Genomic DNA, 26313 nt, shown 5'->3' on the forward strand with positions numbered 1-26313 from the left:
ATGAAGGCTGGTGGGAATGGAGTGAGCGTCTTTGTGCGCACAAGACCAACTGCACATTTTGCCCAAGATCTCATTGAATATCTGCCTGATGGAGAGGTGAGATCAAATGGCCCTACCCCTATTTGGCTTTATACCAGGGGTCTTCAACAGGGGGTCCGGGACCCCTTGGGGGGACCTCAGAGTAACTACAGGGGGTCCGCCAAATCTTTGTGTGATATGATTTTTTTTTTGTTTACCTTAACCACTTGAACCCTATAGCATGCCTTTTCTGAGGAGAACTGCGAGGCGTTGTGAGCTTGTAGATCGGCTATTTTTGGCAAAGAGGTATAGGTGGGGAAAAAGAACAGTAAACATGAACAAAAAAAGTTGAATCTAAAACACAATTTTATACAACATAGGGGGGGTCCCTGCTTCATCTCTCTCTCAGCTAGGGGGTCCTTGGCCTGAAAACGTTGAAGACTCCTGCTTTATACGGATTCAGAAGGTAACATGAAAAAAAAAAGTTTTGTCAGACAAAGCAATAATTGAAAAACGTTAAAAATGATTCGATCTTTAATCACTCATGGCCTATTTTAACCCATTAAAACCGGGAAAGCATCTGTGTCATTTTAGATTTTAGCTATATATATAGCACACTTGTTGGCTATTAAAAATAGCAGATATACAAGCTCACAGCGCGTTACTTCGTGCCGTGCTGCGAGCTTGCAGATCTGCTATTTTTGAAAAATCATGAACATTTGTACAAATCTTTGAATAAATATATATTTTTAAAGCGAACATTTTTAACTAACATCTTTGCTTCTGGGGGTCCCTGGAACAAAGATATTTTGAGATGGGGGTCCGCGGCCAATTACATATAATTTTGGGGGTTCTTGACATGAACCACTGTTAGAAACAATAGTTTTTCAGAAAACTGTTAGGATTTAGAAGACATTTTGTAGAATCGGCCTCAGGTCTTACAACTAGTGACTGAATTTGATTGTTGTGAATATCCTAGTTTGCATGATTGGAAAGACAGGAATGGACTGGACCCCTGTGTCAGCCAAGTGCTCTTTGAAATTACTGTTGCTATTCATTGTCTTCTTGTCCTTTCTTTCTGTCAGACGTTACATGTCTATCAGAAGAAAGGCTCCGGCAGAACGACGGTGGTGAACAACCAGCTAAGTTCTCGGTCCTTCCGGTTGGACGGTGTCCTGCACGATGTGTCTCAGGAGGAGGTGTACGCCCGCGTGGGTCGAAGGGTCGTGCTGGGAGCGCTGGATGGCTACAATGGTATGTCTGTCTGTGGTTTGAAACATAAATAGAGTAGCTATACCTCAAGCAGTGGTGTAATGTAACTAAGTACATTTACTTAAGTACACTCTTCCCATTTTCAATACTTTTACTTCTACTCTCCACTACATCTCAGAGGCAAATATTGTACTTTTACTCCACTGCAATTTTTTGACAGCTTTAGATATACTAGTTACTTTGTAGATTTAGATTATTATTACAAAACACACATTAACCACTTCAGTTCTATATATTCTTCGGCCATTTGAAAATAGCCGATCTACAAGCTCACAATGCGTCGCGATGCGACGCATTGTGAGCTTGTAGATCTGCTATTTTCGAAGGATTTTTATTCCCCTCATGGGTCTATTAAAGTGAAATTGTGCTTGGCTCTGCTTTGCTATTAAAAATTGGTCTTGATCATGATAGTTTGATATTTCAACTTTTTTTGTAACATAAATGCATATTTTTGGGCATTAATTATAGGCAATCGCTATGGGATATCAAAACTCATGCATGTTAATCACATGACGCCTAGCCTCGGAATCCCAGCCTTTTTACATGACGCCAGAGATAATGTGCAGCGGTTTGTATGAGTTTTGGACAAAATATGTTGGAGCAGTATAGCAAAAAGTGTGGTTTGGGGAAAATGCTACATTTGTCCTGTATATCCGTATACTGTAGGTACTGTGATGTGCTTTGGGCAGACAGGTTCCGGGAAGACCTACACCATGACAGGGGCCACAGAATCCTACAAGCACAGAGGCATCATTCCACGGGCCCTTCAGGAGGTATCTGAGGCCCTGACTTTACAAAATCGGTATCGGCTTTAACAACTTTCAACCTGATGTCCCTATTTTGGCCATTTCATGATATACTATCCAGTGTTTCCCCTAGCCAGAAGGTGTGGGGGAGGATGTGAAATTATTTGGCGCGCGCAAACGCCGAAAAAAACGGTTCTCAAAATGCATATTTGTGCTCAAACACAAAGACTTATGTAGTACATGTGCACAGTAATGAGCAGGAAAATATCTGTATAGTTTACATATGAATTGTCTCCAGATTTAGGAAAATATACTTTTATTAGACCAAGTCGTATAGACAAACTGTCATACATAACAAAAAGACAGTGGTGGAGGAAGTACTCACACTTCTTACGTAAAACATTACCTGCCAATCACGGATATGTCCATGATTTAAAAAAAAATAAAAATGTTTCTTTCTTTTTTTTAATCATACTGTGGCGGCCAGATTTAAGGGCTGGCGGCCCGCCACTGCTTAATGCATATAGGGGAAACACTGCTATCCTGTCCTCTATTCTGATGCCCTTGAGAAATGGTCATATTCTTTTATAATATCCAGTCTTTTCATTGTTTATTGTCACATTGAGACGTCTTAATCATGACTACACCATCACAAGGCCACCCGTTTCGGACGCTGTCAATGCACTGAATGGGACATTATCATGTTTAATCAGACTATTAATTGGTCTAAGTGGGTGAGATACTGACCTACCCACAGGGCTCAGTCGGTGTTTTGTATTAAGTATAGTTTTGGACCGCGACGGAGGCTCTCAACGCCTCGCAGCGCGAGGTGTTGAGAGCTTGTAGATCTGCTATTTTCGGCTGATGTTCCCCTCAGAAAAGGAATTCTAGGGTTCAAGCGGTTAATGTAAAAAAAACGAAATCCTATCAGACAAAGATTTGGCGGACCCCCTACAGTAGCTCTGAGGACCCCCTGTTGAAGACCCCTGACTTAGACCAATCAATAGTCTGATTAAACGTGACAATGTCCCATTCGGTGCATTGACAGCACCCGAAGCCGGTGGCGAGGCACACAATATGTTCTCTCATGTGATTTATTCCGTCCTCCATTTTATAATAAAAACGCTTCTATATCTCTTGACCTTCTGTCCCAATGTCGCTGCGTTCAAGGTGTTCCAGGAGGTGCAGAGGCGGTCGGACCACGCCTTCTCCGTGCGTCTCTCCTTCCTGGAGATCTACAACGAGACCCTGGTGGACCTCCTGTCCTCCTCCTCGGCGGCGCGGGGTCGCCCAGGCCTGGCCGCAGGGGCACCAGCACTGGCGGTGGTGGAGGAGCCGGGCGGGGGAGGAGGGGTCTCCGTCAGAGGACTGTCTCTGCACCCCGTCCACTCTGAGGAGGAGGCCTTCAACCTGCTGTTTGAGGTCTTGTGTGTGTTGTGTGTTGTGTGCTGTGTGATGTACAGTGGTGGGAAAAAGTACTCCGATATTTTACCTAAGTAAATGTAGCAATACCACAATGTAGAAATGCTCTGTTACGTTAACCCATTAACACCTGAAGCCAATTCTACAAATGTCTTCTAAATCCCAACATTATTCTGAAAAAAACATATGTTTCTATATCAGTGGTGCTCAAACTTTTTCATGTCAAGGACCCCCAAAATTATATGTATTTGGCCGCCAACACCCAACATATGTTGTTCCGGGGACCCCCAGAAGCAAAGATTTGAGTTAAAAATGTTCGCTTTTAAAGAATATATATTCAAAGATTTGCGCACATTTTAATTTTTTTTCAAAAATAGCAGTTCTACAAGCTCGTAGCGCGGTATGAGCTTGTATATCTGCTATTTTCTCTCTTAATGGGTTAAGTAAAATGCCTGTGTTCAAAATGTTACTTGAGTAAAAGTACAAAAGTGTTTTTTGGTGTCGAAATATACTTAAAGTACCCAAAAGCGAAAGTGCTAAAATGTTTGAAAATAGCCGATCTACAAGCTCACAACGCGTTGCGATTAGGGTTGGGTACCGAAATACGGTTCCGGTACGGAACCGATAAAGAAATTGTCGGTACCGGGTACCCAAACAAAATATGTAATTTCGGTTCTGCATATCGGTTCCTAGATGCGCTAAAAGCCGTTCAAACAAAGGTGTTAGAAGTCCTACACAAACAGCACAATCTGAGCAAAAATCACAAATCCGGTAAAACACCTATGTATGGAGAAGTATAGATCAGTAGCGTCTCTCCGTATGGAAGAGTAGACACTGCTGCTTCTCTACGGGCGCACTCAGCCCAGCCTCATTCTTCCCCGCATCGCCCCCCCTCCCCTCACTCACGCACCACCATCTGAACTGAAGTAGTAAGGAAAGGAATAACCTGCCCTGCAAACTTTGTAACCAAGATTTGCTGTTGTCAACTTGAAAACTAGAATCCACATGTCAGAGGGTGTAACGTTAGTTGGAAAACCAGCGCTAGTTAAGAACTCGCGCAGGGCTAAATAATTAACACCAGCTGTGAACGCTTCTGTTTGATTGTGTGTGTGTGTGTGTGTGTGTGTGTGTGTGTGTGTGTGTGTGTGTGTGTGTGTGTGTGTGTGTGTGTGAGTGTGTCTTTCAAAAATGAAACTGAAAGTGACTTCTTCAAAAGGAAGGAATGGCAGACCTAATATTATTAATGCATTTTGGCTGTGTGTGCAATAATGCAAATGCAGACATTATAATGCCTTTTGCTAGGCTATTCAATATTTATTTTAATTTCTTGAATATGGCAGGGTAATGTTTTGAGGCATATTGTATTTATTTACTATACAATAGTAAATAAATAATTCTACACAATAAATAAATGTTTTAAATAACTGATCTCAATATGGACCCATTATAGTTATGATAAGTTTTGCCATAATCATGTAGCTCTACAACAGAGGCACAGCCATGGCAGCAATGGTACAAAAAACTTTAAAAAATATGTATATATATTTTTTTTTAATTAATAATTTCCGGCTATTCGGTTTTCGGCCAAGTGTTTCCTGTATTCGGTATTCGTTTCGGCCAAGAATTTTCCATTCGGTGCATCTCTATTAAATAAACATTTGACCTCTTATTTTTTTACCATTTTGGAACCGAAATATGGAACCGATAGGAACCGGATCCGATAAGCAGAACCGGAACCGGAACCGGACTCGTAAAAATCCTAACGATACCCATCCCTAGTTGCGATGAGTGTCAAAATGAGTAAATGACTGTCATTATGTTCTCACTCAGGGAGAGATGAACCGCATCATCGGAGCTCATGCCCTGAACAAGAATTCCTCCAGGTCTCACTGCATCTTCACTGTACATATTGAGGTAATTCATTTATTGTTAAAAGGTACTTGATTTATGAATATTGAATGCTATTGAATAATATCGTAACCTCTTATCTCCATATGCTAACATGTCTGTTTTTGGACATACAGTATGACGTTTCCACCCAACAGAGACGATATAGTTAATGGAACTATATGTTCCCATGTTCCACAGTCTCGCTCCCACATTCTGTCCGATGCCAAGTACGTCTCCTCTAAGCTGAATCTGGTGGACTTGGCAGGTTCTGAGAGGCTGGGTAAGACTGGGGTAAGGTTCTTTTTTATTGTTTTCTCTCTCTCTCTCTCTCTCTCTCTCTCTCTCTCTCTCTCTCTCTCTCTCTCTCTCATATATATATATATCAGGATCAGGGGTGCCGACATTTGTAAGCTCTATTGAGTGCGCTACCTGGCACTCATGCACATGCGCGAGTGCCCCGGCAAAAAAAAACGGTTTCTGGGCGGATATTTAACTTTTTTGGGGGGGTTTTGTAACTTTAATTCGGTTAATTTACCTGCTACTGTAGGTGAAGACAAAGCCTGGAGCCGGCAAAACATAATCAAATGGGAGCGCGCTGCGAGTACGAGCGTGCGGCTGCGCGCTGCGAGTATGAGCGTGTGGCTGCGCGCCCCCCCCCCGCGCCCACTGGGTGCTCGTCATTTCGCCTGGGTGCTTTAGCCCCTAGGCACCCACAGTATCGGTGCCCTTGATATATATTGTTGAGTGTCTTTGTTAAAAATGTCACTTCAAATTAAAAGTTAGATTCATCAAATCAAAGTGATTTTGATTGATTGATTGATTGATTGATTGATTGATTGATTGATTGATTGATCGATCGATTGAATACTTTATTAACAGTTTGCAAAGACAAGCACAGGGAAGTATACAGTTCAAGCAGTGTCCCTCTCTTCTCCATTTCCAGTCTGAGGGCCAGGTGGTCAGGGAGGCCATGTACATCAACAGGTCTCTGTCCTTCCTGGAGCAGACCATCCTGGCCCTGGCAGACCTCCACAGAGACCACGTTCCCTTCAGACAGAGCAAGCTGACACACGCCCTCAAAGACTCACTGGGTAAGGCTGGCAGCAGCTTCACGACGTTCTCCACTGACAATGAATGGGAGAATATTGTCCTTGGGCAGGGGTCTTCAACGTTTTCAGGCCAAGGACCCCCTAGCTGAGAGAGAGCTGAAGCAAGGACCCCCGTATAAAATTGTGTTTCAGATTCAACTTTTTTTAATTTACTTTGTCTGCTCTTTTTTCCCCTCTACACCTACACCTCTTTGCCAAAAATAGCCGATCTACAAGCTCTCAACAACTCGCTCTGCGAGGCGTTGAGAGCTTGTAGATCTGCTATTTTCGGCCAATGTTCCCCTCAGAAAAGGAATTCTAGGGTTCAAGTGTTTAATGTGAAAAAAAAACTAAATCCTATCCCACAAAGATTTGGCGGACCCCCTGTAGTAACTCTGAGGACCCCCTAGGGGTCCCGGACCCCCTGTTGAAGACCCCTGTCCTTGGGTCTTTATCGCCAGTTTTTAATTCTATCATAGTGAGGCCGAACGCAAACTTGGTTTTGCGTAAATAATCTTCTGTCGTGTTCTATTCAGACACCGAATTTACAACAACAATACTAGACACAATTCTAGCTAGCTGAGGCTAATTCTCATTAAAGCTGCACTATGAAACTTTCCTCTTCTACCCCGGATTTGAAAAAAAATCGTGTCAGATCCTGTGTCTAGGTGAGACATGACCTTTGACTTAGATCTAAATGTCCCAATAGAAGAGCAGGGAGACAAAATACAACCACCCCAATTGTATAAGTTATATTGTATTAACATACTCTACCATACAGATTGGACAAAATTAAATAGAGGCTATGCGTGTGACATCATCATACATGGAAGTAATGTGGGAACGCCTACTGAGTGGCAAAAAACGACTTTCTGGCCTTGACAGCCCATACATCCAAACAGAAAAGTCCTATCTGATTGTATTAAACGACGTTAAACTCACCAACATGACAGCTGTACGGAAAGCTTAAATTATCCTCTTTCTATCGGCAAAGTTTTTGTTTCATAAATATCCACCATAGAGACATGTTATTAGAGATTAGATTTATTGGTCCCCGTGGGGAAATTCGTCTTCACTGACTGTACATTACATAAAAAGACCATTACACATCACACAAGACAGACAACAAGCAACAGGACAATGAGCTACTTTCTGTCAATAAATCCTGTGCAGGTGATTATGTTTCTCAGTGTCAGAGTTTGGAAGCGTTCGTTTTCAATAACGCAACGTCCTGCTGCCTCCTGCATTATGTGACATTTAGAAACAGGTGGTTTGCAGGACCATTGCGTGATTTCCAACGAGCGCTTCCAAACTCCAACGCTCCATGCTGCTCAATGTTTAGCCACTCAGTCTAGATGAGGTGGGTGTGTCCCGGTGGAAAAGTGTTGCATGTGCATACTCTCTATTGTATTCATTAAATAAAAGTGACATAGTGCCGCTTTAACAGCTCTACAGTTTATTACATGCACAACACACTATTTATTGTGTCTTTCTCTGTAGGTGGGAACTGCAACACTGTACTTGTGGCCAATATCTACGGGGAAGCAGCACAGATTGAAGAGACAGTACGTAAATGTAATGGAAGTTTTAGATGTTGCCATAAGTAAATCAATCCATTCTTTCTTTGTAGTCATCATCAGGTCACAGAGAAGCAGCATGCCTCCTGTTAGACTTCCAGCTTCGCTAGCCATGCTGAGGAATGGTCAGACACAAGATCTTAGTTTTCTGTAGTTTTATTTCTCCTCTCCACATACATACAGCATTGTTGCCTCTTTCTCAGTAGATCACAAAGTGCGCGCGCAAAACACACTCGTCACATACATTACACGTCATCAGCACGTATACCCTGTAATACAAGCGCACAGCGCCACAAGAGAATCTGGTCGTATACATAATATATGCGCACACCAGAAGTAACATAATGTATGAGAACACATTCCAACACCTCCACTTGTTCTCATCATAATAAACCAAATACAAAAACAAAAACAAAAAATTGCATTTTCTTAATTCCCAAAGAACCAACTTTTGAATTTGATAATTCTGACCTTTGCTACAGGCTTTGTTAGTATGTCCGCAACCATTTCTTCTGATGGACAATAGATGAGATCTATTTTACCTTCACTGAGGGTAGTACGGATGAAATGGTATTTCACATCAATGTGTTTAGACCTCTGCCTGTTTACAGGGTTCTTACTCAGTGCAATGGCACCCTGATTGTCTCCATGAATTTTGGTGCCACTGTAAACTCTATTATCCATACCATTTAGTAGCTGATTCAGATACAGGCTTTCCTGAGTTGTGGCTGCTAGGCCCATGTATTCAGCCTCACATGTTGACAAAGCCACAGTAGGCTGTTTCTTTGATTTCCATGAAATGGCAGGGCCTTGTTCCGTCAGGCTAAAACAGTACCCTGTAGTACTACGCCTATCTTCTACTGAAGATGCCCAATCAGAATCACTGAATGCTATCAGATTCAAGTTCTCATCACTTTTCTTGAAGCATAACTCGTAGTCAATAGTACCTTTTAGGTATCTCAAAACGTGTTTAGCAGCCACTAAGTTATCTGCATTTGGATTTGCCAATGTTTGTGACAGCTTACTGACAATCCAGCTAATATCTGGTCTGGTACAAGTCATGGCATAAATCAGACTGCCTACTATCTCCCGGTAATTTCTTGGGTTCACAAGCTTATTGCTGTCATCTTCGTCATTGCTGACACACTCTATTTTTAACTCAGATGGGGTAGATCTAGCTTTGCAGTCTGACATTCCAAACCTTTCAAGCATTTTCAAAATGTACCTTCTTTGATTCATTTTAATTTCCTCCTTCTTTTGTTCAAACTTTATGCCCAAGAAAAATGATATTTTACCCAGGTCTTTCATGTTGAATTTTGCTTTCATTGTACCTTTGAAACTGTTTAGCAGATCATTGCTGCTGGATGCAATTATTAGATCATCCACCCATATGAGTACAAGGATTGTCTCATGTCCTATCTGCTTCTTATACACACAGTGGTCAGATAGATTTCTCACAAAATTATCTTGTTCAAGATGATCATTTAGAAGTTTGTACCAATTTCTTCCTGATTGTTTCAGACCATAAATGGACTTCTTTAATTTACACACCAATGTTTCTCCCATCTCTGATGTTTTATCAAAACCCTCGGGTTGTTCTAAGAAGATTTCTTCATCTATGGGAGCATGTAAGTATGCCGTCTTCACATCCATTTGATGAACAATGAGATCATTTTGGACAGCTATTTGCATTAGTGCCCGTACTGAAGTGATGTTTGCTGTTGGTGCAAACGTCTCATTGTAGTCTATACCTTCTGTCTGGTTATAACCCTTAGCAACATATCTAGCTTTAAAGACCTTTCCTTTTTCAGCATTTTCTTTTAAAGCATAAACCCATTTCCCCCCCACTACATTCCTATCCACAGGTAAAGAAGTCAGTTCAAAAGTGTCATTTTCTTTTAGTGAGTCAACCTCTTCCTTCATGGCGCGTTGCCATTCGGCCGCCTCAGATGACAGCAGGGCTTCTCTATAGGTCTGGGGCACTCCACATATCGCCCTGTAACAATAATCAACACTTGTATTTGTCACATCTTTATCCTCAAGGTCAGATATGTAATCCTGTAAGTATTTGGGGGTTTTCTTTTCCCTTCTTGGGTAGCGTTGGTTTTGACTACTAGGTTTAGGATCTTTGTCCTCATCTTGAGCTACAGTTTCTGTGATTTCACCATTTTGTGACTCATCTGCATCTGTCTGTTCATTTTCCTCTAGGCTTTGATTTTCTATGTTCTCTTCTGTCTGCTGTAACTCCACATCATTTCCATCTTTATGCTTTCTGTTTGTGTATTCCTGGACTTCTGTCTCGTAATCATCAGTTTGTGTTTGTTGTTCCACACTATTCTTTTTGATGAATTTCACCAGCCTATGTTTTGACACCTTTTCTGTATGTGGATTGTAGACCAGATAGGCTGGACTGTTCTTACTGTACCCCACAAATATCCCCTTTTCACACCTGGGATCCAATTTCTTGTGATCCTGTTTGTAAGTATAACAATCAGATCCAAAAACCCACATTTTTGCAAGATTTGGTTTTCTCCCTGTTAACATGAAGTGTGGAGTATTCTTAACTCTATCATTGTAACATCTGTTGCGGATATGTGCTGCACTCTGAACAGCATAAGGCCACAATATTTTTGGCAATCCCTTTTCTAATAGAAGGCACCTTCCCATTTCAAAAAGGGTCCTCCACTGTCTCTCCGCAGTACCATTTTGGTGTGGAGAGTAAGGACATGATGTCTCATGCCTTATACCTCTATCTCTTAATAGGGACTGGAAAGCATCGCCTGTGTATTCTCCCCCACCATCTGATCTGATACATTTTACAGAACCAAAAGGGGCACTGTCTGATAGGAATTTCTTTGTGGCCAGTGTTGCATCACTTTTATTTTTAATGAAATAAACGGCTACTGCCCCAGAAAAATCATCTGTAAATGAAATGGCATATTTATGCCCATCTTGGCCAGTTGGGTCAATGGGGCCTGCCAAGTCAGTATGTACCAACTCCAGTGGTGTTTTAGCTTTAGCATCCATTTTCCTATTTCTGTTATTAGTAAATTTTCCCTCAGTGCAGACATTGCAGTCTAGTTTGGTATTGCCTGTGATTTTCATACCTTCTACCACATCTGGTAATTTCAACACATCATCAACATTACAGTGTCCCAAAATTTCATGCCATGTTTTGACATCACAAGTGAGGTTCACTTTGTCACTATTTAATATATCATTCACTGAATCATCAACCCAGTGTTCTTGGTTAATTACCGTTTTCACGTAGTACAGTCTCTCCTGCTCCTCTATGCGGAAGACTGTTCCATCTCTGGTTATCAGTTCATTCTGTCCCTTTTGGAAGATCACTTTGGCTCCATCATTTGCCACAGCCTCCACTGAAATGATGCTCTGTGGGTAGGATGGTATGAACAAGGCCTTCTTCAGTTTGACCACGACGTCTCGTCCCTCGATGTCCTGAAGTGTCACCTCTGCGTCGCCTCGCTCCAATGCCACGTTGTTCGTCCTGGTTCCGTCCGCCAGTTCCATGAAGTGTAGATTTGGGTTGAATGTCTTGTCGAATCTCTTGAAGTTGTTTTTCTCTGTTATGATGTGGGATGTTGCTCCACAGTCTACCATGAGACCATTTTTCTTAATGTTGTCTGGTAGCAGCTCTTGGCTAGCCTTGAATACAAACGTTTGTTGTTCTTCTTTGGGGACGTCTCTGCCCTCTGCAGCCTGTTTTGCTTCATCTTTGTGCGTGTGTTTTGTCCTACACGTCTCATCGCTGTGTGTTGAGCTCTTATGAAAACTGCACCATGTATTTGCATGTTGGGTCTGTTGTGTTCCCTTTTGGCGGCAGTCTCTTGCAAAATGCCCAATTTTTCCGCATCTATAGCAAGTTACAGATGACACATTTACCTTCATCACATTGTCCGTTTTTGTTTTGTTGTCGAACTTTTCTGTCTCTTCGTAGCTCCGCAGTTTGCTTCTGAATTCGGTGAACGTTATCTCCTCGCTGCTCTGTGTCGCATGAATGACGAATGGCTTGTATGGTTCTGGGAGTCCTTTCAGGATCATGGCTATTATCAGCCCATCACTAATTATTTCTTTTGCATTTCTTAATGCCGTTACCGTCTTTTCAGCTCGGAGTATGTAGTCTGTCACGGTCTCTTCATGTTCTTTTCTTAGCGACGTCAGTTCAGTGTATAGTGCAATAATTCTGGGTTTACCGTGGCTGGCGTAATGGTTCCGTAGGATTTGTAGGGCTTTCCTGCCGTCATCTGCCGCTTCTCTCATCACCAACGACAGACTTCTGTCGTCGAGGTATTGGATCAATTCTGCGTAGCATTCTTCATTCATTTCTGTGTCGTGATCATCACGATCAACGGTGGAGAGGATCGTGTCTTTTAGACCTCTCATTCTCATATGGCCGAGGAATTTTACCTCCCAAAGTTCGTAGTTGTCTTCGTTCCCATCAAAGACTAATCTTTGCCACCTTCCTCCTGCATCACGCCTGGGCCCATAACCTGTTAGACTTCCAGCTTCGCTAGCCATGCTGAGGAATGGTCAGACACAAGATCTTAGTTTTCTGTAGTTTTATTTCTCCTCTCCACATACATACAGCATTGTTGCCTCTTTCTCAGTAGATCACAAAGTGCGCGCGCAAAACACACTCGTCACATACATTACACGTCATCAGCACGTATACCCTGTAATACAAGCGCACAGCGCCACAAGAGAATCTGGTCGTATACATAATATATGCGCACACCAGAAGTAACATAATGTATGAGAACACATTCCAACACCTCCCACCCGGGTTCCACCATTCAAGTGTATCCTAGATATTTTATACCCTCTTGCAAAAGTCAACACAACCAGCTGGTCAACCCTCCCAGCACACCCATAATCGCCACTTTAGAAATAGACTAGATTCATGTGAAATCAGCTGTTGATGGTCAGTCCCCACCAGTGTTGATTTCGTCGACTAAAACTATGACGAAAAATGTTCGTCGACTACCTTTTTTTCACTGACGAAAACTAAATAATAACTAAACTATGATGACTAAAACTGAGACTAAATATATCAAAGATTTCGTCAACAAATAAAAATTACACTAAAATGTCAGGGAGGGACAAGTGGAGAAGAGATCCAGTAGAATTAAAAGACAAGTCATTTTATGTTTGGTTGCGCTCGAGTGTTGCGCTCTGAAAATAGCCGATCTACAAGCTCACCGCGACGCGTTGGGAGCTTGTAGATCTGCTATTTTCAGCATGCAACCAAGTGTAAAATCAGCCAGTACGACACCATCAAGGCACCGGCAAAATACATTCGACTATACAGTCGACTAAATTAACTGTAGATTTAGTCGACTAAAATCTCATGATATTTAGTCGACTAAAACTAGACAAAAACTAAAACATTTCAGATGACTAAAATATGACCGAAACTAAATGGAATTTTATTCAAAAGATATGACTAAAACTAAAACAAAAAAAAAGCTGTCAAAATCAACACCGTCACTGGTCCTCACATAGACCCATGAACAAAAGGGGTTTACACTGGGATACAGTCTGGTAAATAGGTTGGTGTGACAACAGCTGTTGTCAGAGAGCTAGGCTCCGCGGGAATCACCTGTCTGTCAGGGGCCCAAGACATCATCCCCCCAGCAGAGAGTATAGGCTGCTACTCAACTTTTAAATGAATCCATACCATAATGATTGTTATATGAATTCTGTCCACCACAATACTAAATCATGATGGTGGGGGTCATGAATGTGCTCTTTGCAGCTTTCCACTCTGCGTTTCGCCAGCAGAATGAAGCGCGTCCAGAGTGACCCAGCTGTTAACGAACACACAGACCCAGCGGTGAGGACTATTTAACCTTCCCCCACATGTCATCAATTAATGATTAATGAGAACTGTGTGTGTTCAGTCGGCATTTGTGTTGTACATACAGAGATCAAATGTGTGCCATGTGTGCCATTTTACTTTACAATGTTCAATACTTTTACTTCTACTCCACTACATCTCAGAGGCAAATATTGTACTTTTTACTCCACTACAATTATTTGAATACATACATACAATAACCACTTCAGCCCTATTTAAACTTTGGCTATTTGAAAATAGCCGATCTACAAGCTCACAACGCGTCGCATCGAGCGTATAGATCAGCTATTTTCAAAAGATTTTAATACATTTTATACTATGATACCTTGTGAAACGGGGCATTCTGCATACATTATTACTTTTACTTTAGGTACAAAGATATTTTGATGCCAATACATTTGTACTTTTACTCAAGTAAATATCGAGTACCACACTTTTACTCGTAACAGTGTGTCTACATTACAGTATTGATACCTTTACTTAAGCAAAGAAATGTAGTTGTTTTACCACCACTGGTGTCAAGTGAGAGGGGACATACAGTACAAACATGAAAACGTAAAACTTTTTTTTTGTGTGTTTAGCTTCAGATCAAGAAACTTCAGAAGGAGGTTGAAGTGCTGAAACAGCAGCTGTCTATACAGAATACCCTGGTGAGTATTGCTTATACGTTAACACCCATTAAACCGGGAAAGCATCTGTGTCATTATAGATTTGAGCTATATAGCACATTGGTTCTCAAAGTTTGGGTCTGGGGACCCCAAGGGGTCCTTGGGGGGGTACCAGGGGGTCCCCAGCAAAAGTAGTTAATATAGCATCACAATAATGTTAACCACCATCATGTTATATATATATATATATATATATATATAGAGAGAGAGAGAGAGAGAGAGAGAGAGAGAGAGAGAGAGAGAGAGAGAGAGAGAGAGAGAGAGAGAGAAATGCTGACGTGCCCAGTTAAGTGTGAACCGCTCCTGCACCATGCAGGCCAACCAACCTGGCAACCCCTACGACACGCTGTCCGAGGCCCAGGTGGCCCAGATCCGCTGTCAGGTGCAGAGGTACCTGGAGGAGGGAAGCCTGGAGGAGATCAGTGTGAGAAAGAGCACATGACCTCTGGTCTCATATCTCTGTTATGTTGTCGGGCAGAAAACCAACTATGTCCAAAATATTAACATTTGAGGAAAAAAAAACATGTTTTTAACCCATTAAGATCGGGACGCATCTGCGTCTCATTTTAAGATTTCTTTGGGCTATTCAAAAATCTTGAAAAAATATTTTCCAGATTTCTTTCAAAAAACTGTTGAGATTTAGAAAAATGTTAAGAATCGCCTCAGGTCTTAATGGGTTAAAACAACATAACACTGCCTCATCAAAGTTGGTATGTTGACTTTATACAATGTCACTTTACCCAAATACAGCTCAAGTGGAGTTAAGAGGTTTTTGACCATTAATGTGGAGATAGTTGTTTTGTCCATCATTGATTAGAATCAGTGGTGTAAAGTACTAAGTACATTTACTCAAGTACTGTACTTAAGTACAATTTTGAGGTACTTTTACTTTAGCAGAGTATTTCCAATTGTCTATACTTTTACTTCTACTCCACTACATCTCGGACGCCAATATTGTACTACAATGATTTGAAAACTTTAATTACTAGTTACTTTACAGATATAAATTAATACATTATAAAACATACATTAACCACTTTAGCCCTATTTTATACCTAGGCTATTTGAAAATAGCCGATCTACAAGCTCACAACGCGTAGCATCGCGACGCGTTGTGAGCTTTTAGATCTGCCATTTTCAAACATTTTAGTACTTTTACTTTTGGTACTTTAAGTACATTTTGATACCAATACTTTTGTACTTTTACTCAAGTAGATTTTGAATTCCGGACTTATACTTGTAACAGAGTACTTACATTGCAGTATTGATACTTTTACTTAAGTAAAACATTTGAGTACTTTTTCCATCACTGATTAGAATGACGAAGTCAGACGGGGAAAAAAAACCTAGGTTGGAGTTAGGTGGTTTGACTGACAGTTTGAGGATCCAATGGAGTTAGGAGGTTTAGTCAGAAGCGCTTTTTAAAACTTTTCATTGGTTCAATATTTGTAAAAACCCCCACACAGACGTAAATAGCACTGATTCATTGAAGAGAATGAAAAAGTTGAAAAACGGACATAGTTGGTTTCTGCCCGACATCGCCAATATACTTAATATATCTCTGTGTCATACTGTCTTCACATCTTTTACAATGCCCATTTGTCTCTTTCTCTTTCCATGGAATTACAGATTATAAGTGTCAGACAGCTCCATGAAGTGTTTGCCCACTTCAGACTGGCTGTGCAGTGAGTAGTGTGCTCCCAACAAACAGTTCACTTCACATTCATAAACATGACTTATTCACATTCAGAATTGTGGGCAAAAACTCTTTGGCCTCTAATAGGAGGCAGTGAAAACTAACAAAATAACGAAAACTAAAATTGAAAAAACATTTCCGTTAACTGAACTAAAAAAAAATACAATAACTGTATTGTGTGTTTACAAAACTAACTAAAACGAACTGAAATTATAGACAAAATGCCCTTAGTTTTTGTTTGTGGATGGTTGGTGGTTCATCTGTAACTGAATATTATTTTTATGATATTAATATTAATATAAAAACATTTTGTTAAGTGTTTATTACACAATACCTTACCTTTTCAATCCTGCCCCTGACAAATAACCCAAAGTATGAAAAAAACTAAAACTAACACTAAAACTAATAAAAACAACAACAAACTATTAGCATTTTCAAAAATAAAAACGAATAAAAAACTAGCAAATCCGCTCTAAAAAAACGAATTAAATATATAAAATATTCAAAACGAACTAAAACTAAACTAAAATGAAAAATCCAAAACTAATATAACCTTGGTGTGTGTGTGTGTGTGTGTGTGTGTGTGTGTGTGTGTGTGTGTGTGTGTGTGTGTGTGTGTGTGTGTGTGTGTGTGTGTGTGTGTGTGTGTGCGCGCGCGCGCGCGCATGTGCGTGCGTGTGTGAACAGGGAACACGAGCAGAGAGCGAGAGATCTGCTGCATCAATCCCACAGCTTGGTGGACGATCGCGAGAGCGCAGTTGCTGCTGACAACAAGGTCAGTCAATGTTCAATTCACCGATAAGGATAATGGGTGGTTAACTCCCCCATTGCATTGTTCTCTTCATTGAGACAGAACAGAATAGAAGGAAAGGTGAGAGGGAGACAGCAATAGGAGAGGCCCATATACAGTATGTGAACCCAGAGGCCCCCCCCCTATTGTTAGCATGAATGAATGATTATGTGTCCCATTTTATTCTATTGAATGACAGGCTGACTATATGAGGCGCCGTAGTGTTTGTAGTGAAGCGTCACATTTGATAGACGTTTGACTGGATCAGAGTTCATTTTGACAGCAAATTTTGATTTAGTTTAGTCATAGTTTTATGACGAACATTTCATTTAGTTTTGGTCATATTTGGTCATCTGAAAAGTTTTAGTTTTAGTCTAGTTTTTGTTGACTAAATATAAGATTTTGATTTTGATTTGACGGTTGATTTTGTCGACAAAAAAAAGATTTGCCGGTGCCTTGATGGCGTCGTAATGGCTGATTTTACACTTCGTTGCATGCTGAAAATAGCAGAGAGAGAGGCTATTTTCAGAGTGCAACACCCGAGCGCAACCAAGCACAACATGACTTGTCTTTTAGTTCTAGTGGATCTCTTCTCCACTCGTCCCTCACTAACATTTTAGTCTCGTTTTCATTTGTTGACGAAATTGTCAATATTTTTAGTCCTAGTTTTAGTCATCATAGCTTAGTTTTTATTTAGTTTTTGTCAGTGAAAAAAAGGTTGTCGACGAACATTTTTCGTCATAGTTTTAGACGATGATATTAACACTGGACTGGATGTACATCCCATAATAAACCTATTCCAGCCACGGGAGTCCCAAGGCAGCATGGGGAAGCTGGAGGGCAGTGGCTTTGGGGTCGGGGTGGCGGCTCCATCAGAGAGACACGTTCGCCACCCGTCTGTGAGCAAGGTCAAAGCCAAGAAGACCAAAGATGCAACAGCAGTGACGACAAGGTGATTAAACAGATTGGACAATCTAAGTGAGGAAATAAATGTAGTGGCAACACCCTAGTAGTATAACGTAACACCTAATTCAGTGGTTCTCAAAGTGGGGTCCGGGGACCCCCAGGGGTCCTTGAGGGGGTTCCAGGGGGTCCCGTGCCAAATGATCGATAGGAACCAAATGGTCAACTATGTGTCTGTAGCTCTGAGAGTGTTAACTCTCAGAGTTACATTAACACTGATTACAGTGTTGATTGGGGCGGTCCCAGAGATACAAATGTTATCAAATGAGGGTCATTTAACCTGTTAAGACCGGGAAAGCATCTGTCATTTTAGATTTGAACACATTGAGTGCCAGGTACTATGCATCCAAATCATCAGAGTGCCGGTGTTTTTAATCGTGTTTTGACGATCTTTGGAGGGCCGCAGAAGCCACAACATGCACCCGGTTGTAAAAATAAAAGTGTCCGGGGGGGTGAGGGAGGGTCCCGTCTATCCACTGGAACAATAACATTTCTGCTGCGATCGGCCATTTTGGAGCGATCACCTGTTGAAAATGGCTGGTTTTCACTATAAAAAAAATAATGTTTTTCTACAAATCCCAATATACTGTAGGAATGGACGGAAGTGATGTTTTTTTGGGATGACGTCACGCGGTTGGATTTTGGACGACGTAGATCTACGTCCTTGGCACTCAATGTGTTAACCACTTTAACCATTATCTTATACTTTGGCTATTCAACAATAGCAGATATACAAGCTATATATGGCCATGCCTCGTGTCATAGTGCTGATGTGTGTGCGTGTTAAATATGGACATGCCTGAATCTTGCCCGACGTCACAGTTTGTATTGTATGTGACATCAGACAATAGCACTGGTCAGTCTATATAAGATGTGTAGGCGTTGAGAGAGAGAGAGAGACAGACAAGGAGACAGAGGGACAAAGAAGAGAAGAGAGAGCGAGATGTTGCACTGGACAATGGCCAAAGAGAAGGAGGGGCCAGAGGGAGGTCTTCGTTCTGCTGTGACGGTGGGACATAAGGTGTACCCTTTTGGAATGTACCCTAAAAACAACAGTGATCAGATGGAAGTGCACATCTTTAACACAGTGTCCTTACGCTGGATGAAGTTGCCCCCAGTGACAACTGGAAGAGGACGACCTCTCCTCGGGGTTCCTTGCATGCACTCCGACCACACGGCTGTGCTGATAGAAGATATCATCTACATCTGGGGAGATGATATCTATGCCTTCGATGTCGACACCCACTGATGTTTCATGCCCAAGGTTTCTGGGACCGTTCCAGAGGGGAGGCGGGCCCACTCAGCCTGTGTCTTGGGGAAGGACATGTATATCCATGGAGGATTCGAACCACTGAATGGAAGCACTAATGACATCTACAAGTTGGACACCGCCACAATGGTCTGGTCTCTAATTAACTCCAGAGGCACCCCACCACCTGCTACATCATACCACTCCACCACCATCATCGGGACAAAGATGTTTTTATTTAGGGGCTATGGGGCCCTCTACAACAACATCATCAGAGTGTTTGACACAGAGACCAACTGCTGGCTGAGCACACCTTCTGCACAGCTTCTTCCAAAAGCGTGTTTGGGTCATTCAGCCTTTGCCTACAATGGAGAGCTGTACATATTTGGTGGCTACAACTGGAACCAGCCCTTAAATGATCTGTGGAAATTCAATCCAGAGATCTTCTCCTGGAAGAAGGTTGAGCCCAAGGGGAAAGACCCGGGTTCATGGATGTCTTGGATGTGCTGTTGCATGGTGGGAGATCGTGTCATCCTCTTTGGAGGATACAAAGATGATTCCATCCTCTTTGGAGGATACAAAGATGATTCCACAGCCACTGATAACATGTACATCCTAGACTTGAGTCCTACTCTGAAGACATTATGCAAGCTAGCGGTTATTCAGCACGGTCTGGAGCAGTCTGAACTCCCACATGACATCAGGTGGGAACTGGCAGCCATGACTACCAACAGCCACTGATGATGATGATGATGATGATGATGATGATGATGATGATGATGATAATGATGATGATGATGGCAGAGAACACATTCCAGACAGTAGTACATAAGAAAGAAAGGAAGATTACTGCAAAGACCGTCTGTGTGTGTGTGTGTGTGTGTGTGTGTGTGTGTGTGTGTGTGTGTGTGTGTGTGTGTGTGTGTGTGTGTGTGTGTGTGTGTGTGTGTGTGTGTGTGTGTGTGTGTGTGTGCGTGCGTGCGTGCGTGCGTGCGTGCGTGCGTGCGTGCGTGCGTGCGTGCGTGCGTGCGTGCGTGCGGGCGGGCGGGCGGGCGGGCGGGCGGGCGGGCGGGCGGGCGGGCGTGCGTGCGTTTGTGACGTGTGTGTGTGTGTGTGTGTGTGTGTGTGTGTGTGTGTGTGTGTGTGTGTGTGTGTGTGTGTGTGTGTGTGCGCACGTGTGTGTGTGTGTGTGTGTGTGTGTGTGTGTGTGTGTGTGTGTGTGTGTGTGTGTGCTTGTTTTGCTATATGTGCAAGTAGGGGTGGGACGATACGAGTAACTCACGATTCGCTACTCTGACGATATTTAGCCCTCGATAACGATGGTACGATTTCTCTGATAATTGATATGTTGTAAGATATTTCACCTACGACACATCACTATATCTGTTGTAAATGAAGAAGCGAAAATGACCATTAAAAAAGGCTAAAATCTGGAATTGTGCATTTATTACCAAAGCTTAGAAGATTCCCCTCACTAAAATCTCTTGTGCAAATTAAATTATTATAAATTAGATTATAAATCCTACAGAATCTCCCTTCTCTTGTGACTGTTTTGATTGTCCTAGCCAAAGCAAGAAACAGGCAGCAGAGGGAGGAGGCCTTGTGTTGTTGGAACAGCCAGTGGAGACCATGCTGAGTCCTGCCCACTCACACACACATGAGAAGGAACAGCAGAGCCGTGAAGCTGACACAGAGAGCCAGGACACACAGGAACCACAGACCATCACCAGACCTGAGTATAGGAGCCAGTGTTCATATCATCGACTAAAACTTTGACGAAAAATGTTGTCGACTACCTTTTTTTACTGACAAAAACGAAATAAAACTAAGCTATGACGACTAAAAAAGACAAAATATTTTGACAATTTCGACAACAAATAAAAACTAGACCATACATGGGCAACTGGCGGCCCGGGGGCCACATGCGGCCCTCACCTTCACTTATTGCGGCCCGCAGGTTAATATTCGGAAAATACTGATATATTATTGATTTCAGCTGTTACGATTCCAAACATGCAAACATGACCCGCTTTAATTACTTAGTCTAGTATCTCAATGACTAGTACAATTCTATTGTCTTTTTAATATCCAATGTATTTGTATTTAAGTTCATAAAGTTAACATAAGTATAACTAAATGCATTCTAAATTAAATAAAAATGTTACATTTCAGGATTCCAATTGAAAAGTAGCAAAAAAAGAATCAGAATTTCAATTCAAAAATAGCAAAAAATAGCAGATCTATTTCGGCAGATCGGCTATTTTTGCTACTTTTGTGTGACATAGAATGACGAATTACGGCATTCATTTACGAAAAAAGTTTAAATACAGCGATAAGAGGTTTCTGTACAGTATATGCAATGTGCGTGGCCCTCTGGAGTGAGTGTGGAAATATAGTGGCCCTCTCCATCATCAAAGCTGCCCACCCCTGAACTAGACTAAACTGTTAGTGAGGGACTAGTGGAGAAGAGATCCGATTTTATGTTTGGTTGCGCTCGGGTGTTGTTGTGCTCAGAAAATAGCAGATCTACAGCCTCAAAACGCGTCGCGCTGCAGCGCGTTGTGAGCTTGTAGATCTGCTATTTTCAGCATGCAACCAAGTGTAAAATCAGCCATTACGACGCCATCAAGGCACCGCCAAAATAGATTTTAGTCGACTAAATCAACTATAGATTTAGTCGACTAAATCAACTATAGATTTAGTCGACTAAATCAACTATAGATTTAGTCGACTAAATCAACTATAGATTTAGTCGACTAAATCAACTATAGATTTAGTCGACTAAATCAACTATAGATTTAGTCGACTAAATCAACTATAGATTTAGTCGACTAAAACTAAAACTAAAACTTTCCAGATACTAAACTAAATCAAAATTTGCTGTCAAAATTAACACTGATCCCAAGCCTATAACCTGCTGTCTCCTCCTCTCAGCTCCCCTCCACCCAAAGCGGAGGCCTTTGAGGACTTCAAGGTGGAACAGGGCAGTGAGCTCAACCGACTCCTGAAGGAGAACAAGGCCAGGCTGGTGGAGCGGCGCGCCCGCCTGCGACAGCTCACCGACGAGGTCAACGCGGCCAAGAGAGAGATCGACCGCACCACGCTGTCCATTCGACAATACAACGACTGGAGAGCGTCTCAAAGTACTTTTCCGATTCTACAAATGCCTTCAATGTTTTCATGCCAAGGACCCCCAAAATGATATGTATTTGGCCGTGGACCCCCCCATCTGAAAATGTTTTTCAAGATATTTGAAAAAAAATGTACAAGCTCGAATTGACGCGCTGTGAGCTTGTAGATCTGCTATTTTTGAGAACCACTGTTCTAAACCACTGTTCTAAATCATAAGAGTTTTCAGAAAAACGTATGTTGCTATATATATATATATATATATATATATATATATATATATATATATATATATATATATATATATATATATATATACTGTATATATACGTAGCTAAAATCTAAAATGACACAGATGTTCTCCCGGGTTTTAATGGGTTAACCACTGTTATTGTGATTGAGAGGAATTTGCAGTGAGGCAATCAAAAGTAATTTCCTATCTACAATGAGGATTTGTAATCATGCTTATTAGATTTACAGTACATCACATAGACCAGGGGTGTCGAACTCATTTTGGGGTCGGGGGCCGAATTGGTCAAATGGTGACTTGATGTGGGCCGAAACCACTTACTAGACATTAGACGTTTCCCCATTAAATACTTTGTTGTGTGTCGATGTCACACATTGGACAATAGCCGATTTACAAGTCAACTCAACATGTTGCAGACGTGGCCCGAATTTCTAGTTGTAATACAACTAGAAATTTGGTGTGTGTGTGTGTGTGTGTGTGTGTGTGTGTGTGTGTGTGTGTGTGTGTGTGTGTGTGTGTGTGTGTGTGTGTGTGTGTGTGTGTGTGTGTGTGTGTGTGTGTGTGTGTGTGTGTGTGTGTGTGTGCAGGTCAGTTTGTGAGTGAGGAAGGGGACCTGGTGCTGGACGAGCCAGAGGTCACCCTGATGCTGCGTCTCAGAGAACTGAAGGCTGAGTACCGTCAGAGGTTCGAGGAGCTGACCTCCACCAGGACGGAGGTCAACTACTGCAAGCATCTGGTGGAGCAGTGCAGGGTGCGCCTCCTCACCGGTCAGTTCACACTCAATGGAAACACACAAGTAAAGTGAAAATGTAATCTACAAGCACACAAAACATCAGACCAAAGATATTTGGAATAGATGGAAAAACTGTTCCAAGTACAGAGCCAACTCACGTCCAGTTTACTATAAGTCTAGAGCAGGGGTCTTCCACGTTTTTCAGGCCAAGGACCCCTTAGCTGACAGATGATGAAGCAGGGACCCCCCACTACATATTATATAAAACTGTGTTGCAGATTAAACTTTTTCATAGATTTCAGATTTCAGCTCCATAGACCTTTTGACAGCACTATCATCATTGTTGTTGGATTCATGTGTATTTTCATTTAACCACTTGAACTGTCTGCTCTTTTTTTCCCTCTACACCAAACGTCTTTGCCAAAAATAGCAGATCTACAAGCTTGTAGATCTGCTATTTATTTATGGCTTAAGTTCTCCTCAGGATACGAATGCTAGGGTTCAAGTGGTTAGTGTAAAAAATAATATCCTATCACACTTAATATTTGGGGGGGCCCTGTAGTAGTCACATGGTCTCTCTGAAAACAGTCTGAAAACAGGCCGGGACGTCTCCAGTTTACTATTAAGTCTAGAGGGTTTAAGTGGTTAACCCCGCCCCCCCCCCAAAAGCCATAGCCTGTGATCCGTATTTGCTCATTTTGAGATGACATTCTACTACCTTTTTCCTGCATGTGTTCCAGACTTTGAGAGTTGGTACAATGAATGTTTCCTGCTGTCTGAGGGGGTTCAGGCCGTGCTGAGGACAGGAGGAGGACCCATCCAGCCTGGACTCATACCTGTGGACAGAGCCCTGGCCCTGGTGAGTCTGCTTCAGTGATGAACTACTTTGGAACTCTTGGTATTATGAACGATAAATGAAACACACAGTGGTCATCAACAGCGCAGCAGCAGCAGCAGCAGCAGCACACAGATCTGTGTAACAAAGAGAGAAAATAATTCATATAAAACACAAAACATATATTTATCCTTTACAAGGGAGCTCTCATACACCTACTGTACCTGCAGCATGGTACTTCCTCTGCTGAGGCAAAGTATGGTGCGCAAAAAGGGACAGTACACGCAGCTGTGCTGTTCATCCACCAGGTGGCTTTAGAACTAGACTGCCCTACAAAGTGCAGTAAGCACAGGAAAGAAAATCACTGCAAAATGGGTTTAAAAGTGATTCAACTGGTCATCCAAATGAGATATCGTCATATAAGTGATATTACAATAAATGTACATCTGTTCTCTTGAGGTAATTGTTCATCCCCCAAAATCACGAAGGCTAATTTGACCTTTGGGATAAACAAATAACGTGGCCCTAAATCGGTTACATTTTCAATGTATTGTACTGTATATACCGTAACAGTAGTACAACACATTGAAAGGCAAGCACATAGATTTTGTAGAAATGAATAGAAGGATATTTATTTCTAACTCTGGTATAGAAGCTCTCTCTATAAACCCACCCTGCTGGGAATTAAGCGTTCCAGCCAACAGAATGCATTATACCAGGGGTCTTCAACAGGGGGTCCTCAAAGTTACTACAGGGGGTCCGCCAAATGTTTGTATGATAGGATTTTTTGTTTTTACATTAACCACTTGAACCCTAGCATCCCTTTTCTGAGGAGAACTTTAGCCAAAAATAGCAGATCTACAAGGTTGTAGATCGGCTATTTTTGGCAAAGAGTTATAGGTGTGGAGGGAAAAAAGAGCAGCAAATGTTATACAATATAGAGGGGGTCCCTGCTTCATCTCTCTCTCAGCTAGGCGGTCCTTGGCCTGAAAACGTTGAAGACCCCTGCATTATACTAACTGTAAAGCAGTGGAGAGGTTGTCTTAAGTGACCTGGAAACTCAGGCGCCACTTGCAAAATGAATAATTCACTGAGGTAATCCTGTGTGTTCTCAGGAGGAGGACGACCACGATCATTTCGTGCGGCTGCAGTGTGAGGTGATGGCGGAGAGTCCTAGCGCTGTGTCCTTCTATAACGCACACCACAAGACCGTGCAAAGGGTGGGTGCAGGTCGCCTCCTTCTCAGGTTATACTGTACCTGTAATATACTGAATGATTCATGTCATAGACCACATCAGTGGTCCACATGGATTAAAGTTCTCCATTTCTCCATCTCCATTTCAGTCATTTGGAATAGAATAGAAGTCAGCATGTCTTCTGTGGAAGCATGTTGCGCAGCTAAAATAGCAGCTTTACAAGCTCACAACACGTCGCGCTGCGACTTGTTGTGAGCTTGTAGAGCTGCTATTTTAGCATATTAGTTATTTTAAGATTAAAGAGTTTTTGAAGTGATCAAACTTGCGATAGGATACATGTTTAGAAGCATCTTCTGTATAAACATGAATGGTCTCAGAGATTTCATAAAAAGCTAAGTTAAAAGCCTCAAATCTATGATTTCTTCAACTGGTTTCAACCTTCCTAGCCTGTGTTATAAAAAAAAAACTGGCGAAAATGGCCAAAACTGAAACATCAAAAAACTGTAAAAGTGGCCGTTTTCAAGATATTTTGGCCATTATCTCTGGAACGGAAGGTTCAATCTGCTCAGTTCAAAGCTTGTTGGATGAGTGACTTTGAGCACATTAAGCATGCATATTGATGACACTTGTTCTCGTTTTTGAGGGTTTTCAGGCCTAAAATGATGGTAGTTGTTCGGCCGGCCCACTTAGGGCCGTGCCTTGATTTTCAGGCCCGTTGAGAACTCTAATGTTAATGTCTTATATCTCTACAGCGATACAACAGAGCCTTATCTCAGTCTCCAGTACTAAGGAGCTCATCCAGGGGTCCCGGACAGAAAAGACTGCCTCCCATTCTCCCTGTCACTTAACGAGAGGTCTGTGTGTGTGTGTGTGTGTGTGTGTGTGTGTGTGTGTGTGTGTGTGTGTGTGTGTG

General features: G+C 41.9%; 1 protein-coding gene across 1 annotated transcript; it reads left to right on the forward strand.

The window, feature by feature from the left end:
* kif9 (kinesin family member 9) lies at positions 1-26248 on the forward strand (the record flags this gene model as incomplete). Its single annotated transcript, XM_084048184.1, has 18 exons — positions 1-96; positions 1104-1272; positions 1957-2063; positions 3207-3458; positions 5289-5372; positions 5547-5639; positions 6292-6439; positions 7937-8001; positions 13790-13867; positions 14473-14541; positions 14876-14983; positions 17849-17997; positions 20823-20993; positions 22192-22400; positions 23224-23403; positions 24110-24228; positions 25320-25424; positions 26153-26248. 18 exons carry the CDS (start codon positions 1-3, stop codon positions 26246-26248), a joined length of 2298 nt encoding a protein of 765 aa, XP_083904310.1.
* Between the last annotated feature and the right edge of the window lie 65 nt (positions 26249-26313).

Source organism: Gymnoscopelus microlampas, assembly GCF_963454915.1.
Source record: "Gymnoscopelus microlampas genome assembly, chromosome: 22".
Classification (NCBI taxonomy): Eukaryota; Metazoa; Chordata; class Actinopteri; order Myctophiformes; family Myctophidae; genus Gymnoscopelus; species Gymnoscopelus microlampas.